The 19030-nt window shown below is 42.7% G+C and overlaps 1 protein-coding gene across 1 annotated transcript in view; it reads right to left on the bottom strand.

Moving 5' to 3' along the window:
* Window positions 1-1410: 1410 nt before the first annotated feature.
* Window positions 1411-19030, bottom strand: part of LOC142289946 (short-chain dehydrogenase/reductase family 9C member 7-like) — a 31726-nt gene continuing 14106 nt past the window's right edge. The window contains exons 2-4 of the mRNA XM_075333885.1: window positions 12337-12595; window positions 10156-10322; window positions 1411-1694 (exon numbers count right to left, since the gene is read on the bottom strand). Of these exons, the coding sequence (XP_075190000.1) occupies window positions 1588-1694; window positions 10156-10322; window positions 12337-12595 (533 nt within the window). The 3' untranslated portion in view covers window positions 1411-1587. The remainder of the gene's footprint in view (window positions 1695-10155; window positions 10323-12336; window positions 12596-19030) is intronic.

Below are 19030 nucleotides of genomic sequence, written 5' to 3'. Positions count from 1 at the left end.
GTAGTGAGTATTTTTCATCTGTACACTGGTGTCCATCCTCTCCATTCTCACGCGTTTTTTTAACAGGGTCAATTAGGGTCAGTGCCACGGGTGTGTCACGGTTGATATACAACCCTGTGGTGTTCAGCTGCAGAAGGTCACTCCATTTGGCTGCATAAAATGCTCCTGGATATTCCATCCTTTCCTATGTGGTAGGAATGGAGCTTTTTGTATCTTCTCTGTTATGGTTGACTCTTTCACCTTTAGGAACCTGTGGAGATCTTTTCCATTTAGCTACTTATAATTATCCCACACCCTCTGTGTCTTTATATACCTGCATTTCCCTTGTTATGTTGCTGGTGATAGAATTAAGCTTCAATTTGGTCCTGATTGCAAGCAGTCGGTGTGTAATCATCTGGAGAAACGTTGTTGTATGTTGCTGATCCTCTACCGAAGTCATCTTGTTTGTTTGCTTTCCTCTGTTTGTTATACCTGGGTGTTGCTTAGCGGGTTTTATTAGCTCTCATCCTGCCTGTTCATTTCCTAGCACTTAGTTCAGGGTCAGCCAAGTATCTTGCTTGGCGCATAGGTGTGGAACCTATCTAGAGACGGCAGGGGCCTTCAGAAGGTTTTATCAGGAGTCACCTTCTCCACTCTCATAGACACAGGGTTTCTCTCTTCCCTCCCCTCCCTTTTCTCCGTTCTCTTGATGTTTCCCCATACATAGCGTAACAGTCAGCCATTAATAAGTGGGGGCACCACATACCATTATTAGGGGGCCAACCTCCACATTCTGGTAGGGAATGAATAAGATAATTATCATTTCACCTCCTCTGTGCATTTTACATCAGAGATTTGGTACTGATATTTGCATTATCAATTTCTTTAACTATTTTGCGATAATTGTACCTTTTACTTAAATAGTTTTGGTTTTAATAGTGTTAATAAAAGTATTGTTTTATGTAGTGTAATTTCTGTGAAAGCCATATACCTTTACACTCAATGTATCACTGAAGCTGCACTTATTTCCAATAAAACCACTGTAAGAACATCAACTGGTCATGTTGATTCTTTTATGCACTTTTGTATATTTTTCTCCTACATCATTGTTATTTATTCACATTATCAAATCTTATGCATCCACCATGTCTGTTAAACCTTTTGGATAACGTTTTTTTGATATGCATTTTTATTAAATCCGTGTGAAGTACTGATAAAGCTGTACACCTAGAAGGATTTTCTCATTGTGGATCACCACATGGTACCTTTTTCAACACTAAATATATAATATATATATTTTTAAATTGCTTCTATTTATTTCTTGGTGGTAAATATTTTGTGAAATTTAGATCATTACTAATAACACTCAAAGTCTCAATGAAAATTGAATATTACACTTTATTAGATACAGTATGTATCATGAAATACCAATTAGTGATAATCACTGGAATTACAATTTTATTTTTAATCCGTCACATGTGGTTATGCTTTGCTCGATCTTTAATTGTTGGCTGCTTTGGGTGCAAAGCGACACAGCAAATAGTCAGATATCGCTGTAGGGAGGTATGATAACGGGATGTAGTAGAGCTTGGTGGACAAGCCAACAGATTATCTTGTCCAAGGGTGCACAGCGGTCAAAGCATGTTCCATACAATTTGTAACCTCATAAATCTTTGGACTTGCTATTCCTATAAAAGACTTTAGAATATTTCCATCTGTAGATAAATGAATGAAAACATTATTTGATTGATATTTCTGTTATACTTCAATCAGTTCATACAATCAGTGCATGAATTTTTGTATAAGCCTTATGCAACCTTAAACTTATTTAAAACTGTAAGTGCAACATCCTTTTGTACCTTTAAAGGGGTTGTCTACCATTAAAGTATTGATGGCCTATCCTCAGAATTACACATCAAAATCAGATCAGTGGTGGCCCATCACCTGGCACCCTCACTGACCAGCTAATATTTGCTTTGACAACTGCAATATGTTTTTAGTGTATGAAGCGAGAGATCATAGCCCTGTACACTGTTTGCTGTCCGCTGCCAAGTAATATACGGTAGTTTATTTCTGGTTTAGTCTATGGATAATAGTTGTTTAGTTTTGGACAACACTTTTAATTTTAAATGATAGGGTGTATATTAGATGGTTTTTCTCTATTTTTTTTAATGTTTTGCATAAACAAAATTTCCAAATTAAAAAAGAGCTTGTGAAAATGTTTCTAAACATCACTTATCTTCAACAAAAAATGTAATGGCAACTCTTATCCTATACATTTTTTTGAAGATGTAGTGCCCAGTTCTGGAAACTACTTCTACCTGATACAGGTAGGTCCTCTAGGTCTTTTTTTTGCTAAATCTTGCCAGCTGTGTTATCTACAAAAGTCAATGTAGAGATGGCCCCAACTGCCTGAGACCCACCATGTAGTTTTCTCTGGGAGTTTTTGTGCTTGTAAGCGTGAATACAATGGGGGGTGAAAATGGGTATGCCAACATCTTACAATATAATAAACTGTTGCTGTGTGAACCTCCTTTGCAACCTGTTGAAATGTCCAGATTTTTGCTAATACTTGGTTAACGCAATGTTTTGAAACAGTATTCATACTAATTAATTTTTCCACTTTTTTTGCACATTATTCCCAAAAATCTTAAATACATTTTATTGGGACTTTATGTGATGTACCAACACAAAGTAACAAGTATTTGTGAAGTGTAAAGGAATTGGTACATACAGTACAGACCAAAAGTTTGGACACACCTTCTCATCTCTAGAACAACTATTAAGAGGAGACTTTGTGCAGCAGGCCTTCATGGTAAAATAGCTGCTAGGAAACCACTGCTAAACACAGGCAACAAGCAGAAGAGACTTGTTTGGGCTAAAGAACACAAGGAATGGACATTAGACCAGTTGAAATCTGTGCTTTGGCCTGATGAGTCCAAATTTGAGATCTTTGGATCCAACCACCGTGTCTTTGTAGAAAAGGTGAACGGATGGACTCTATATGCCAGGTTCCCACCGTGAAGCATGGAGGAGCAGCAGTGACGGTGTGGGGGTGCTTTGCTGGTGACACTGTTGGGGATTTATTCAAAATTGAAGACATACTGAACCAGCATGGCTACCACAGCATCTTGCAGTGGCATGCTATTCCATCCGGTTTGCGTTTAGTTGGACCATGATTTATTTTTCAACAGGACAATGACCCAAAACACACCTCCAGGCTGTGTAAGGGCTATTTGAGTAAGAAGGAGAGTGATGGGATGCTACGTCAGATGACCTGGCCTCCACAGTCACCAGACCTGAACCCAATCGAGATGGTTTGGGGTGAGCTGGACCGCAGAGTGCACGCAAAAGGGCCAACAAGTGCTAAGCATCTCTGGGAACTCCTTCAAGACTGTTGGAAAACCATTTCCAGTGACTACCTCTTGAAGCTCATCAAGAGAATGCCAAGAGTGTGCAAAGCAGTAATTAAAGCAAAAGGTAGCTACTGTGAAGAATCTAGAAATGAGACATATTTTCAGTGTTTCACACTTTTTTAAGTATTTAAATCTACATGCTTTCATTCATAGTTTTGATGTCTTCAATGTGAATCTACAATTTTTAGAGTCCTGAAAATAAAGAATTAACTCTTTGAATGAAAGGTGTGTCCAAACTTTTGGTCTGTACTGTAGCTTCCTAAATATTTTAAAAATATAATTCTGAAAATTGTGATATGCATTTTTCAGACACCTAATACTTTGTAGGATCACCTTTTGCTGCAATTACTGCTGCAGGTTTTTGGGGTCTGTCTCTATCATTTTTGCACATCTAAGGCAGAATTTTTTACCAATATTTCTTTGCAATCTAGTTTTAGCTCAGTGAGATTGGATGGAGAGCTTCTGTGACCAGCAATTTTCAAGTTTTACCACAGATTCTCAATGGAATTTAGGTCTGAACTTTGACTGGGCTATGCTAAAACATTCATTGTAGCTCTGATAGTATCTTTAGGCTCGCCCTGCTGTAAGATGAACCTGTGTCTCAGTTTAATGTTTCTTGCAGCTTCTAACATGTTTTTTCTTCAGGATTGCCCTGTATTTGCCTGCATTCACATTCCATCAACTCTTACCAGTGTCCATGTCCCTGCTTAAGAAAACCTCCCCACAGAGGACGCTGCCACCACCATGTTTGATGGTGGGGTTGGGGTTTTCTGGGTGAGGTGCAATGTTAGTTTTCTGTCAGATATAGTGTTATATATTCAGCACTCTAGTATACTATACTCTACTATAGTCTCATCTGACCAAAGCACCTTCTTCCATATGCTAGCTGTGTCATCTAGATGATTTTATGCAAAATGAAAATTTAATATGACTTGCTTTTAAAAATTATTTTCTTCTTGCTACTCTTCCATAAAGTCCAGATTTAAGAAGTATATGGCTAATAGTTGTCCTGTGGACAGATTCTCCCACTTGAGCTGTGGATTTCTGCAGCTCCTTCAGAATGTCCATGGGCCTTTTGGCTGCTTCTCTAATTAGTGCTCTCCTTGCTTGGAATGTCAGTTTAGGTGGACGGCCATGTCTTGGTAGATTTGTAGTTGTTCCATACTCCTGCCATTTTGAATTATGGATTCAACAGTGCTCTGCAAGATGTTTAGAGATTGGGCTATTTTTTTTTTTACCTAACTCTGCTTTACGCTTTTTCACAACTTTATCCATAACCTATCTGTTGCGTTCCTTGGTTTTCATTTTGCTGTGTGATCTCTAATCTTCTCAGACAAACCTATGAGGCCTTAACAGAACAGCTGTAGTTATACTGAGAATGTATCACACACAGGTGAACTCAATTTACTAATTATGTGAATTCTGGATGCAATTAGCTGCTTAGGATTTTATTTAGGGATATCAGGCAAAAGGGGGCTGAATACAAATGAACGTCACAATTTTATTTTTTTTTAAATATTTAGAACCCCTTGTATCATTTCCTTTACCCTTTCAAATATTTGCTACTTTGCATTGGTATAGCACATACAATCCTAATAAAAACATTAAAGTTTGTGGGTATAACTTGAAAAAAAGTGAAAAAGTTCATGGAGTCTGAGTACTTTTCAATGCACTGTGTCTGTTATATGCATTGTTTAATCTCTGTAATGTGTTCATTTGTATTTGTTTTATTATATCTCAAAAGGATTTGCAGACAAGTTGCATGCAGAAGGAAGACATCTGCAAAATTCATAGATAGCCAGTGGGGATGAAAAACATTTGCTAAATAGTGTTCATCCCCCAAGACTAATTAAGATCAAATAGAAATGTAAAGAAAGATTCCACCTTCACTGCAGTGAATATAGTCTACTTCAAGAAATAGCCAACATTTCAAAGAAAAGACAAAGTAATTACCACCTGTGCATAAAGAATATACCCCCAACAAAGTGCAATTCAGCTGCCATAAGAGTAAAGATTATTTAAAAGCACAGTGGAGCATAGAGGGTTTTTCCTGACTGTGAAGATAGCCAGACAAGAAGACTATGTCTCTGTTCATACTGTATTGAGGTGTCAACAATGTACTGCCGAATCCATCACATGATACCAATGTTATCAATAAAATACATTGATTTATAACCAGTTCTACCAATCTGTCTATTGGTTTGATGAGAAATACAGTGCTGCACTCAGTGCTATGGTTTTCATGAAGTATGACTAAGTGTGTCACAACTTCTAACAGACCCTCATGAGCCCAGCCCATTATGTTTTATTACTAGGGATGAGTGAATGTATTCGCCACTATTTGGTATCCGACGGATATCAAGCTATTCGCACCCTTCGGTATCCGACGAATAAAACTACATCCGCTCTGATACTTTCAGTTTAATTTCTTACTTCCTTGCGCTCATTTTCCAGCCAGCGAGAGAGAGAGAGAAAGACTGACTGTGCCCAGACTGTTTCTGCCTTTTCCTCAGTCACCACAGCTCGCCATTATGTCCAACTTGAAATTATTCTGGTTCCCCATAGACTTACATTGGGCGGCGAGTAGTCGAATAGTGGTGACGTATTCGCCTGATATTCGGCGAAGCGATTATTAGGGTATTCTATCATCCCTATTTATTTTATTACTTTTTGGAAAAATACAAATTGCAGGGAGACCTGGTGTTATTGATATCTATATTCTGGGTTGTACATTCATCCGAGCTGCAATGCAGGATTTCTGACACACTGAGATCTGTACACATTATTATTATTATTATTATTATTATTTATTTATAGAGCACCATTGATTCCATGGTGCTGTACATGAGAAGGGGGTTACATACAAAATACATATACAAGTTACAGTAGACAGACTAGTACAGAGGGAAGAGGGCCCTGCCCTTGCGGGCTTACATTCTATAGGATTATGGGGAGGAGACAGTAGGTGGGGTGTAGGTGGGGCGGCAGCTCCGCACGGTGGTGGGGCGGCAGCTCCGCACGGTGGTGGGGCGGCAGCTCCGCACGGTGGTGGGGCGGCAGCTCCGCACGGTGGTGGGGCGGCAGCTCCGCACGGTGGTGGGGCAGTGAGGTCATTCAAGGTTATAGGCATTTCTGAACAGATGAGTCTTTAGGTTCCGTTTGAAGTTTGCAAGTGTAGCAGATAGTCTGACGTGTTGAGGCAGCGAGTTCCAGAAGACTGGGGATGTTCGGGAGAAGTCTTGGAGACGGTTGCATGAGGAGCGAATGAGAGAGGAGGATAGAAGGAGATCTTGGGAGGACCGGAGATTACGTTTTGGAGTGTAGCGAGAGATTAGTTCAGAGATATATGGAGGAGACAATTTGTGGATGGCTTTGTAAGTCAGTAATAGTAGTTTGAATTGGATACGATGGAAGATTGGGAGCCAGTGAAGGGACATGCAGAGAGGAGAAGCGGGGTGGTAGTGAGGCGAGAGGTGGATCAGTCGGGCAGCAGCATTAAGGATGGACTGGAGAGGGGCGAGCGTGTTAGCAGGGAGACCACATAGGAGGATGTTGCAGTAGTCGAGGCGGGAGATTATGAGAGCATGCACTAGCATTTTTGTAGATTGAGAATTGATGAAGGGACGGATTCTGGAAATATTTTTGAGTTGAAGACGACAGGAGGTGGTGAGGGATTGAATGTGTGGTATGAAGGACAAGGCAGAGTCAAAGATCACTCCGAGGCACCGAACTTTGGGTGCTGGGGAGAGCGTGATGTTATTTATTGTAATAGATAGATCAGGTAGAGAGTGTAGGTGAGATGGAGGAAAGATGATCAGCTCAGTTTTGGCCACATTGAGCTTTAGGAAGCGAGAGGAGAAGAAGGAAGATATAGCCGATAGGCACTCTGGGATTCTGGACAGCAGAGAAGTGACATCTGGACCAGAGAGGTAGATCTGAGTGTCATCGGCATATAGGTGGTACTGGAAGCCATGGGACTTTATGAGTTGTCCCAGGCCAAATGTATAGATAGAAAAAAGTAATGGTCCCAGGACAGAGCCTTGAGGGACACCAACAGAGAGAGGACGGGATGAAGAGGTTGTGTGGGAGTGGGAGACACTAAAAGTGCGGTTGGAGAGGTATGAAGAGATCCAAGAGAGGGCGAGGTCTCTGACACCAAGGGAAGAGAGGATCTGTAGTAGGAGGGAGTGGTCAACAGTGTCAAAAGCTGAGGATAGGTCTAGAAGTAGGAGTATAGAGAAGTGGTTGTTAGCTTTGGCAGTAAGTAAGTCATTTGTGATTTTAGTCAGGGCAGTTTCAGTGGAATGATGTGGACGGAAGCCGGACTGTAGGGTGTCAAAGTGAGAGTTAGAGGAGAGGTGGGAGGAAAGTTCAGCATGGACGTGCTGTTCCAGGAGTTTTGAGGCGAATGGGAGTAGCGATATGGGGCGATAGCTGGCAGCAGAGGTTGGGTCGAGGGAAGGTTTCTTTAGGATGGGTGTGACTGTTGCATGTTTAAAGGCAGAAGGGAAGGTACCAGTTGTTAAAGATAGGTTGAAGAGATGGGTTAAGGCTGGAATTAGGATAGTGGTGAGGTTGGGGAGGAGGTGGGTTGGGATGGGATCACGTGCGCAGGTGGTGAGGTGCGCTTTTGAGAGAAGATGTGCAAGCTCTTCTTCGGTGATAGTGGAGAGGAAGTTTATGGGGGAGGAGCAGTGGTCTGTTATATGAGGGGGTTGTGGTGGTTGAGCAGAAAAGACTTGTCTGGTTTGGTCGATCTTTTCTTTGAAATATGTGGCAAATTCTTCTGCGGAAATGAGGGAGGTTGGAGGGGGCAGTGGTGGGCGAAGGAGGGAGGTAAAAGTATTGAATAACTGTTTGGGGTTGTGTGTTAAAGAGGATATGAGGTTTCTGAAGTATTCCTGTTTAGCCGAGGTAAGGGCCAAGCGAAATGTGTGAATTGCATTTTTGAATGTGGTGAAGTCTTCCTGGGAGTGCGTTTTCTTCCAGCGCCGCTCTGCAGCCCTAGACACTTGCCGCAGTTTTTTAGTGAGGCTGTTATGCCAGGGTTGTCTATTGATTTGTCTCACTCTGCCATGCACAAGAGGAGCAACTGAATCAATAGCTGATGTGAGAGTGGCGTTGTAGAAAGTGGTGGCACTGTTTGTGTCGTGCACTGAAGATATGGAGGACAGTGGTAGGATAGAGTCAGAAAGGGTGTGTATGTTGACGTGTGCGAGGTTTCTGCGAGGGTGTGATACGTGCTGGACAGGAGGGGCAGGTGAGGAGGACAGGGCAGAGAAGGTCAATAGATGGTGGTCAGATAAGGGGAGAGGGGAGGTAGTGAGGTTAGATAGAGAGCAGAGACGGGTGAAGATAAGGTCTAATGTGTGTCCATCTTTATGGGTGGCAGAGGTGGACCACTGAGATAGACCAAAAGATGAAGCAAGGGAGAGTAGTTTGGAGGCTGCTGACTGGCGGGTGTCAGTGGGGATGTTGAAGTCACCCATGATGATAGTGGGAATGTCAGCAGAGAGAAAGTGTAGAAGCCAGGCAGAGAACTGGTCGATAAAGGAAGTGGTAGGGCCTGGGGGTCTGTATATGATGGCCACTTGGAGGTTGGAAGGAGAATAGATGCGGACAGAGTGCACTTCAAAGGAAGGCAGGACAAGGGAGGGTAAGGGTGGGATTGGATTAAAGCTGCAGTTGTTAGAAAGAAGGAGGCCCACTCCTCCACCTTGTCTATTGCCAGGGCGAGGAGTATGGGAGAAGTGAAGGCCACCGTAGCACAGCGCAGCAGGGGAGGCAGTGTTGGATGGTGTCAGCCATGTTTCAGTGATGCCCAGAAAGGATAGATTGCTAGAGGTAAAGAGGTCGTGAATGATGTGCAGTTTGTTACAGACCGAACGGGCATTCCACAGCGCTCCAGAGAGAGTGGGCGGTGGAGTGGGTGAGAGGGGGATGGGTTTTATATTGGAGAGGTTGCGGTAGTTACTAGTAAGGGTGGAGCGATAGGGGGGTGGTAGAGAGGAGTGTCCCATCTGGGGAGGTCCAGGATTGGGAGATATGTCACCAGCAGTGAGGAGAAGTAGAGAAAGAGAGAGCAGGTGGGAGAAGGAGAGTGGACGGCATGATCTGCGTGTTATTAAGAGAGACCTGAGATTTAGGAGCAGGTCAGCAGATGACAGGTGGGGAGGTAAAAGGGAAGGGGAGATGAATATTTGTTTGGCGAGTGCTGGCGTTGGGGGATAGCGAAGGAGAGTGAGGAGGAGTGGAACAAAAACTGTGAGGGCATAGGTGAACATGGTGAGTTAAAGGTTTACTTATGGGAATATGAAAAAGTGTAGGGGACAAAATGCAAGTGAGAAACAGTTAAGGAGGTAATGCTCACCTTCTGGTCACTTCTGGGACATTTCTGGAATATTTCTGATTGCCCACTTAGAAAATCCCACTTATGAAATCACACAGACCATGGTCAGAACAGACCTGTGCCAACAAATTTATACAACTCTAGAGGCCCAGAAAATGACTCAGGTGTGAGCAGAAGGGAGGGGGATAGAGGAAGAGAGCTCTGAGAAACACACCAGGGGTGAATTAGTAAGAAGAAACTAAGAGAAACATTTGGACTACTTCACAGCTAGAAAACGAACCACTTAAGATGCAGAAGAAATAGACAGGTGTGAACCAAGAACAAAGAGTTACAAGAATATGAAATTCAGATGGCAATGGCAGTGGTTGGAACAGTATCACATACCAATAGAAATAACATACATTAACTTACATTGCTCATAGTATTGCTTGCCGTAGCTGTCTTTAATTTCTTGGGGAAGATTTTTCCAAAGTCGCGATAAGTTATTTACATAAGCATCAACTGAGAGCACCATAGTTGTTTGGTAAGCACCTGGTTCTATAATGGAGACTTTTACTCCAAACTCACGTAGCTCCCTTCTGTAAATGGAAAAAAGTAACAAAAACTTTGAAATGAGGCAACAAACAAAATAGCAGAAGAGTCGATTTGAATTTAAGTAAAGTGATGTCAAATTTAAATTAGTGGGAATCCTCAAAAACAGAGGTCACAATTTTATTCTGTAGCAGTCATTTAAGTACTGAGTGGGGTCCCCCAAAATACCTATCAGCTGTATGGGATTTTCCTCTCTCTTTTTCCTCCACTGCTGAACTCCCTACCTTTTCTTGTGTTTTCTGCCAAGCGTTATGCATCGCTGCTCAGCGAGGACCAAATATATGACATATCTGCTGTTACATGTCAATATAGAAATATAGTGCTACATACAGGTGTGCTCAAAAATTTACATACCACAGCAGATTTTTTTCTTTCTTGACCTTTTTTCAGAGAAACAATCTTTTTTCCACTCATGGTTAGTGGTTGGGTGAAGCCATTTATTGTCAAACTACTGTGTTTTCTCTTTTTAAATCATAATGACAACCAAAACATCCAAATAACCCTGATCAAGAGCTCACATAACCCAGTTCTTAATACTGTGTATTGCCCCTCTAATATCAATGACAGCTTGAAGTCTTTTGTGGTAGTGGTGAATGAGGCTATTTATTTTCTTAGATGGTAAAGCTATCCATTCTTCTTGGTAAAAAGCCTCCAGTTCCTGTAAATTCCTGGGCTTTCTTGCATGAACTGCGAGCTTGAGTTCTCCCCAGAGTGGCTCAATGATATTGAGGTCAGGAGACTGAGACGGCCACTGAAGAGCCTTCACTTTGTTCTACTGTAGCCAATGACAGGTCGACTTGGCATTGTGTTTTGGATAATTTTCATGTTGGAACGTCCAAGTAACTACCCATGCGCAACATTCGGGCTGATGAGTGCAAATTTGCCTCCAGTATTTGCTGATAACGCGCTGCATTCATCTTTCCTTCAACGTTGACCAAGTTTCTTGTGCCTGTGTAGCTCACACATCCCCACATCATCAGCTCCATGCTTTACAGTAGGAATAGTGTTCCTTTCATCATAGGCCTTGTTGACACCTCTCCAAATGTATAATTTAAGGCTGTAGCCAAATTACCTTGTTCCAGAAGTTTCGAGGCTTGTCTCTGTCCTCTTTAGCATATTGTAGGGAATACATTTTGTGGCATTTGCACAGTAATGGCTTTCTTCTGGACACTCGACCATGCAACCCATTTTTCTTCAAGTGCCTTCTTATTGTGCATCTTGAAACAGCCACACCACTAGTTTTCAGTAAGTCCTGTATTTCAGCTGATGTTATTTGTGGGTTTTTCTTTGCATCCAAAACAATTTCCCTGGCAGTTGTGGCCGAAATCTTTGTTGGTCTAATAATCATGGTTTAGTTTTTACAGAGGTTATTTGTTAATCACAGTTTGAACACTGCCGTCTGGCTTTATCGATTACTTGAATATCTTTTTGTATCCCTTTCCTGTTTTATACAGTTCAACTATATTTTCATTGACAATTCTTTTGCTTACCCCATGACTCACAATCCAGAAACATAAGTGGCTGGATGAAAGATGCAAGAGTCAGTCTGGATCCCAGAAACTCACTCAACTTTTATGCACACACACACTGACTACAAGCAAACAGGTCCCATGTGAGGATGTTACCTTTATTAGCCAAAGTTTTGAAAAATATTTGCGAGAAAAAGGCATTTTGTGTACATAGAAAAAAATCTTAGATCTTTGAGTCTTTGAGTTCAGCTAATTAAAAATGGGAGGAAAGACAGTAGTTTTGTATTTACATTTTTGTTCAATATCTTTTGCATACTGGAGCTAGTAAAGCAAATTTCAGTATAGTTGCATTGTTACTCAACCTGTAGTAAATTGCATGTTGCACATTGTTGCACACTCATATATAGACAAGAACTTAAATCAACAGCGTGGAGGATAGGAACAAATATATAGTAAAAGCTATTTTTAATAGCATCTACCTGCACCAATTTTCCCAATATTAGACATTTTTCACAATCATACACAAACTTACCTTAAGCTATCAGAGAATGCCTGCACACCATACTTAGATATGGGATACCCACCACCAATAGCGGACAGTCTTCCATAAGCACTAGATATGTTAACAATACGTCCTTGGGCTTTTCTGATAAGAGGCAGTAGATGTACAGTCACATCAACTAAACCAATCAAATTCACATTCAGGACTTTCAGCAGATCTTCCTTTTTTTGCCATTCATTGGGACCAAGAACAAAGCCATAGCTCGCATTATTAACCAAGCCCCAGAGCCCTGCAAAGTAGGAGAAATATTGTTATACTTATCAACTTGAACATTTTTTTCCTCAATAGTATCCTCTGCAAACACTTATCATTCCAATCACCCCATAACCTTGAACACATTATAATGGTGTTCATGGATTTTTCCCAAAGCAACATCTAACTTGCAATCAGAAGAAAATAGTGTGTCTTCTCTCCATCATCTTGACAGTAAGATCATTGCTTGGGGTCTCTAGCTTTGGTAACTACATGTTTCACAATACTTTTAATTTTTGTGCCCTTAAACCAGAGTGTTATGTCACACAAAATAGTTAATAAATAAAAATATCCACATGTCTACTTCACATCAGTGCAATTTTTAAAACAATTTTATTTTGTTAGAAAGGTAGAAGGGTTCAATGTTTATCAGCAATTTCTCATTTTTCCAAGAAAATATACAAAACCATTTTTTTTTTTTTTTTTTTTTAAGGACCACATTACATTTGAAGTGACTTTGAGAGGCCTAGGTGACAGAAAATACCCAAAAGTGATACAATTCTAAAAACAGTACTCAAAACCACATCCCAGAAGTTTATGAACACTTTAGGTGCTTCACAGGAACTAATGCAATGAAAACATGAAAATTTTACTTTTTCTCACAAACTATTGTTTTAACACCAAATCTTTTTTTTTCAACAGGATAAAATGCACCATGCAATTTATTGTGCAATTTCTCATATGCTCATACCTCATATGTGGTGGAAATCTACTGTTTGGGTGCAGGGCAGGGCTCGGAATGGAAGGAGCGCCAGTTGAATTTTTAAACACAAAATTAGCTGGAGTTACTAGTGGATGCCAAATTGCATTCATTGAGCCTCTGACGTACCAAAGCAGTGGAGCTTCCCCACAAGTGACAATATTTTGGAAACTATACCCCTGAAGGAATTTATCTAGATTTTTGGTGAACACCTTGAACCTACAGGTGTTTCACAAATTTTCTAATGTTGAGCCATGAAAACAAATTTTTATTTTTTTACCATATATTGTTATTTCAACCAGATGGCTTTATTTTCCACAAGGGTAACAGTAAAAAAATCACTATACAATGTATTGCGTAATTTCTCCTGAGTATGCTGATACCTCATATGTGATGGAAATCAACTGAATCCAAAATTGTCTAGAATAGATAGCGGATGCCATGTCGCGTTTGGAGAGCCCCTGATGTGCCTAAATAGTAGAGCTCCTCCACAAATAACCCCATTTTCGAAACTAGACCCCTCAAGAAATTTTTTAGATGTTTGGTGAGCATTTTGAACCTACAGGTTCTTCACAGAATTTTATTAAATTGAGCCGTGAAAATAAAAAAATAAACTTTTACCAAAAAATTGTTACTTTAACCAGATAGCTTTTTTTCACAAAGGTAACAAGAAAAAAAATGTACCATACAATTTGTTGTGCAATTGCTCCTGAGTACACCGATACCTTACATGTGGTGGAAAAGTACTGTTTGGGAACACGGTAGGGCTCTGAAGGGAAAGAGCTTCACTTGAATTTTTTAAATTAGCTGTAATCACTAGCTGATGCTATATCGCGTTTGGTGAGCCCCTGAGGTGCCTAAACAGTGGAGCTCCCCAACAAGTAAGTGACGCTATTTAGGAAACTAGACCCCTCAAGGAATTAATAGATGTTTGGTGAGCACCTTCAACTTCCAGGTGCTTCACAAAATTATATAATGTTCAGCCATGATTTTTTTTTTTTACCACAAAATTGTTATTTCAACCAGATGGCTTTTTTCACTAGGTATCAAGAAAAAAGCACCATACAATTTATTGCACAATTTCTCCTGAGTATGGTGATACGTCATATGTGGTAAAAATCTACTGTTTGGGTGCATGGCAGGGCTCTGAAAGGAAGGAGTGCCATTTCACTTTTTGAATGCTAAAATAGCTGAAATTAGTGGATGCAATGTCACGTTTGGAGAGCCCTTGATATGCCTAAATAATGAAGCTACCCACAAGTGACCACATTTCAGCCACTAGACGCCTCAAGGAATTTATCTAGATGGTTAGTGAGCACCTTGAACTTCCATATGCTTTACAAAATTTTATAACATTGAGCTGTTAAAATGAAAAAATGAATTTTTAACCCCAAACTGTTACTTTAACCTCAAATTTTTCAAATTCACTACGGTAACACGAGATAATGGACCATACAATTTGTTGTACAATTTCTCCTGAGTACGTCAATATGTGGTCGAAAACTGAGGCATTGCCCTACTAGTGCCACCTCCACTGCCTTTCAGCGCAACCCTGCCTCCTGTGGTCGTGCTCCACCGCCCCCCACTCAATTTATTTTTTTTACTTTATGTTCACTGAAGGGGCTTACAAATGTGACAATGCTATAGATCGGGTTGTTACAGGTGCAGCAATACCAAATATATGTACTTTTTGTGTTTATTTTTTTGCACAAATATAACTACTTATTGGAACAATATTTTTATTTTTTTGGGGTAGGTCTTCATTTTGTAAATTTTTTTAAAAATATTTTGGCATTTTTTTTATTTATTTATTTTTTATACTTTTTCACTTAGTCCCTTTATGGGACTTTGCATTACAGGCCTCAATCCTTGTAGTACATTGCAGCTACCAAAGCTACACTTAAAATCTTCAGTGATCTTGCTGAAAGAATGATTCCTGAAGCTCTCTGTAGTCAGGTGACCCGGAGCTCATCATGACGACCTCGGGTCATCATGAGAATGATTGGGCCCTCACAATTATATCACGGAGGTCCCAATTGGAGGGGAGAGGGAGCGTGATCCCTCTCTTAATCCCCTAAGTGCCACAATCGATATTGAGGCATTAAGAATAGTGATGAGCGAGCATGCTTGTTACTACTCGGTACTCGCACGAGTATCACTGTACTCGGGCTACTCGGCGGGGACCGAGTAATCTCGCGATACTCGTGCTGTACTCGTGGTCTTCCTCCCTGCATGTTGGCGCTCTTTTGAGAGCCAGCCCTCATGCAGGGATTGGCTGGCAGACCACTGCAATGACACAGCCCTGTTAGTTGTGGAATTGCAGTGATTGGCCGGCCCGCACAGCGTGACCGAGCCTTTATACCGGCGGGCGCGCTGTGCTCTGCTCACAGCCATCCAGACAGTCAGTGCAGGGAGAGTGTTGCTGCTTCAGGGAAAGGTTTGCTGCCCTTTATAGCTATTTCCGTAGCAGGGCTGCAAACAGTGTGACCAAAAGTCCTTCTCAGGACTATTCTAGTTGTATACAGGCAGGCAGGGTATAGCCAGGTCGGAGTACAGTAGCAGAGTCCTTCTCAGGACTATTGTTGCTGTATACAGGCAGGGTATAGCCAGGTCGGAATACAGGCTAGTGACCAGAAGAGTCCTTGTCAGGACTATTGTAGCAGTATACAGGCAGGCAGGCAGGGTATATAGCCATTCCTAGTGGTGACCGTATACCAGCCTTCATCATATCTGGGGCTGGTGTACACAGTCTAAAACAGTCCAGATAGTGTCAGACTTCTCATTAATTTTTGCTCCTAAAAACCTGTTAGGTTCTTAGTGCGTCCGTGCTTGCATTTAAAAACCGCACGTGTGTGCCTGTCGGTGGCAGCGTACAGGTGCACTTGTGTGCGTTTTTACCAAACTATTATATAACGCACAAGTGTAGTGTATAATACACGTCAGTCAGCAGTGGCTGATAGTGTCAGACTTCTCATTAATTTTTGCTCCTAAAAACCTGTTAGGTTCTTAGTGCGTCCGTGCTTGCATTTAAAAACCGCACGTGTGTGCCTGTCGGTGGCAGCGTACAGGTGCACTTGTGTGCGTTTTTACCAAACTATTATATAACGCACAAGTGTAGTGTATAATACACGTCAGTCAGCAGTGGCTGATAGTGTCAGACTTCTCATTAATTTTTGCTCCTAAAAACCTGTTAGGTTCTTAGTGCGTCCGTGCTTGCATTTAAAAACCGCACGTGTGTGCCTGTCGGTGGCAGCGTACAGGTGCACTTGTGTGCATTTTTACCAAACTATTATATAACGCACAAGTGTAGTGTATAATACACGTCAGTCAGCAGTGGCTGATAGTGTCAGACTTCTCATTAATTTTTGCTCCTAAAAACCTGTTAGGTTCTTAGTGCGTCCGTGATTGCATTTAAAAACCGCACGTGTGTGCCTGTCGGTGGCAGCGTACAGGTGCACGATTTGCACAAACTTGGATATAACGCACAAGTCTAGTGAATACACGTCAGCACAGCATTGCAAAATGCGCAAGGGCGTTGGCAAGGAACAAGGAAGTGGACGTGATGGTGGTGCAGGCAGAGGCCGAGGTCGTGGGCAAGCTCTAATTTCGCCACAACAAAGGGCCACATCTAGTCGCTCGCACGTCCTGTCCCAAATTCTTGGGGACCGCAGCAGTACACAGCTCTTGAACCAAGACCAGTGTCAACAGGTTGTTAGTTGGATAGCGAATAATGCTTCCAGTCAGATTGGCACCACCACAAACACTCTGTCTTCCACACGGTCAATTGTCAGTAGCCGTGATACTGCACCGCACATTTCAGAACCTGATCCTCCTTCCTACCACAAGGCTGAGTACACGTCCTCGGACATTAATGATCCCACACTTGAACACTCGGAAGAGCTGTTCACGTTTCAATTCGCACATTCTGGCCTCTCGCCAGCTCATGTTGAAGTGGGTCATGAGGAGATCGTATGTACAGATGCCCAAATATTTGAGCAGCCACGTTCTCACGAAGTTGGCAACGTGTCTCAACAAGGGGTGGACGATGATGAGACACAATTGTCAGGAAGTCAGGAGGAGGAGCAGGGTGCGGAAGAGGAAGACGACGTGGTGGATGATCCAGTAACTGACCCAACCTGGCAGGAGGATATGCAGAGCGAGGACAGCAGTGCACAGGGGGAGGGAGGCGTAGCATCCCAACAGGCAGTAAGAAGCAGGGTGGTGGCTCCAGGCAGAAGTCAGGCAACCGTTCCCTGGAACAACAACACGACACAAGGTGCCTGTACAAATGTTAGGTCTTCCCGAGTCTGGCAGTTTTTTAAGTTGGCTCCAGATGATTCTAAAATGGCCATTTGCAACACCTGCCGTGCCAGCATCAGCAGGGGTACCAAAACTAGCAGCCTGACCACCACCAGCATGATCAGGCACATGTCAGCCAAGCACCCGACTTTGTGGGAAGTACAACAGAGTCGAGAAGCAGTGTTTGCTGATGTCACTGCTACGTCTTCGCTGGTTGTGCATGCGAGCCAATCCCCTGTCCATGCTGCCTGCGAACAAGCCTCCTCCGGTCCTGCACCTGCAGTTGCCTACGCAGAAATAACACCATCATCAAGCACGTCCTTGTCCCAGCGCAGCGTTCAGTTATCCATTCAGCAAACCTTTGAACGCAGGCGCAAATACACTGCCAACGCCCCACATGCCACAGTTCTAAATGCTGACATTTCGCGACTGCTTGCGCTGGAAATGTTGCCTTTTAGGCTGGTGGAGACAGAAGCATTCCGCGACCTGATGGCGGCAGCTGTCCCACGTTACTCGGTCCCCAGCCGCCACTATTTCTCCCGGTGTGCCGTCCCCGCGTTGCATAACCACGTGTCACAAAACATCACACGTGCCCTGAACAACGCTGTTTCACCCAAAGTCCACCTAACCACAGACACGTGGACAAGTGCTTGTGGGCAAGGCCGCTACATCTCGTTGACGGCACACTGGGTTAATATTGTGGAAGCTGGGACCCAGTCTGAGCGAGGGACGGAACACGTCCTTCCCACACCAAGGTTTGCAGGCCCTACCTCAGTCAGTGTTTCACCCACACTCTACAGCTCCGGAATGTCATGCTCTTCAGCCTCCTCCTCCTCCTGCGCATCCTCATCCACTGTACCCTCCACACCAGTCCCAAGCTGGAAGCACTGCAGCACTGCCTCGGCGAAGCGGCAACAGGCTGTGCTGAAGCTAATCTGCATAGGTGACAAACCCCACAATGCAGAAGAGGTGTGGACAGCTCTGAAACAGCAGGCAGATCACTGGCTCACACCTCTGAACCTAAAGCCAGGAAAGGTCGTGTGTGACAATGGCCGGAACCTGGTGGCGGCTTTGAGACGAGGCCAGCTGACACATGTTCCATGCGTGGCCCATGTGCTCAACCTCGTGGTTCAGCGGTTTCTAAAGTCATACCCAGAGCTGTCTGATCTGCTGGTAAAAGTTCGCCGCCTGTCTGCACATTTTCAAAAGTCACCTACTGCTTCAGCCGGCCTTGCTGGCTTTCAGCGCCGTTTGCATCTTCCGGCTCACAGACTGGTGTGTGATGTCCCCACGCGTTGGAATTCAACTCTGCACATGTTGGTCAGGATATGTGAGCAGAAGAGGGCAGTTGTTGAGTACCTGCATCACCTAAGCCGTCGGGAAATGGGTCAAACTCCACACATAACACCTGAG

Source organism: Anomaloglossus baeobatrachus, chromosome 2 (assembly GCF_048569485.1).
Source record: "Anomaloglossus baeobatrachus isolate aAnoBae1 chromosome 2, aAnoBae1.hap1, whole genome shotgun sequence".
In the NCBI taxonomy this organism is placed as follows: Eukaryota; Metazoa; Chordata; class Amphibia; order Anura; family Aromobatidae; genus Anomaloglossus; species Anomaloglossus baeobatrachus.
The sequence above is the reverse complement of the archived record's forward strand: the minus strand, read 5'-3'. Positions and strand labels throughout refer to the sequence as shown.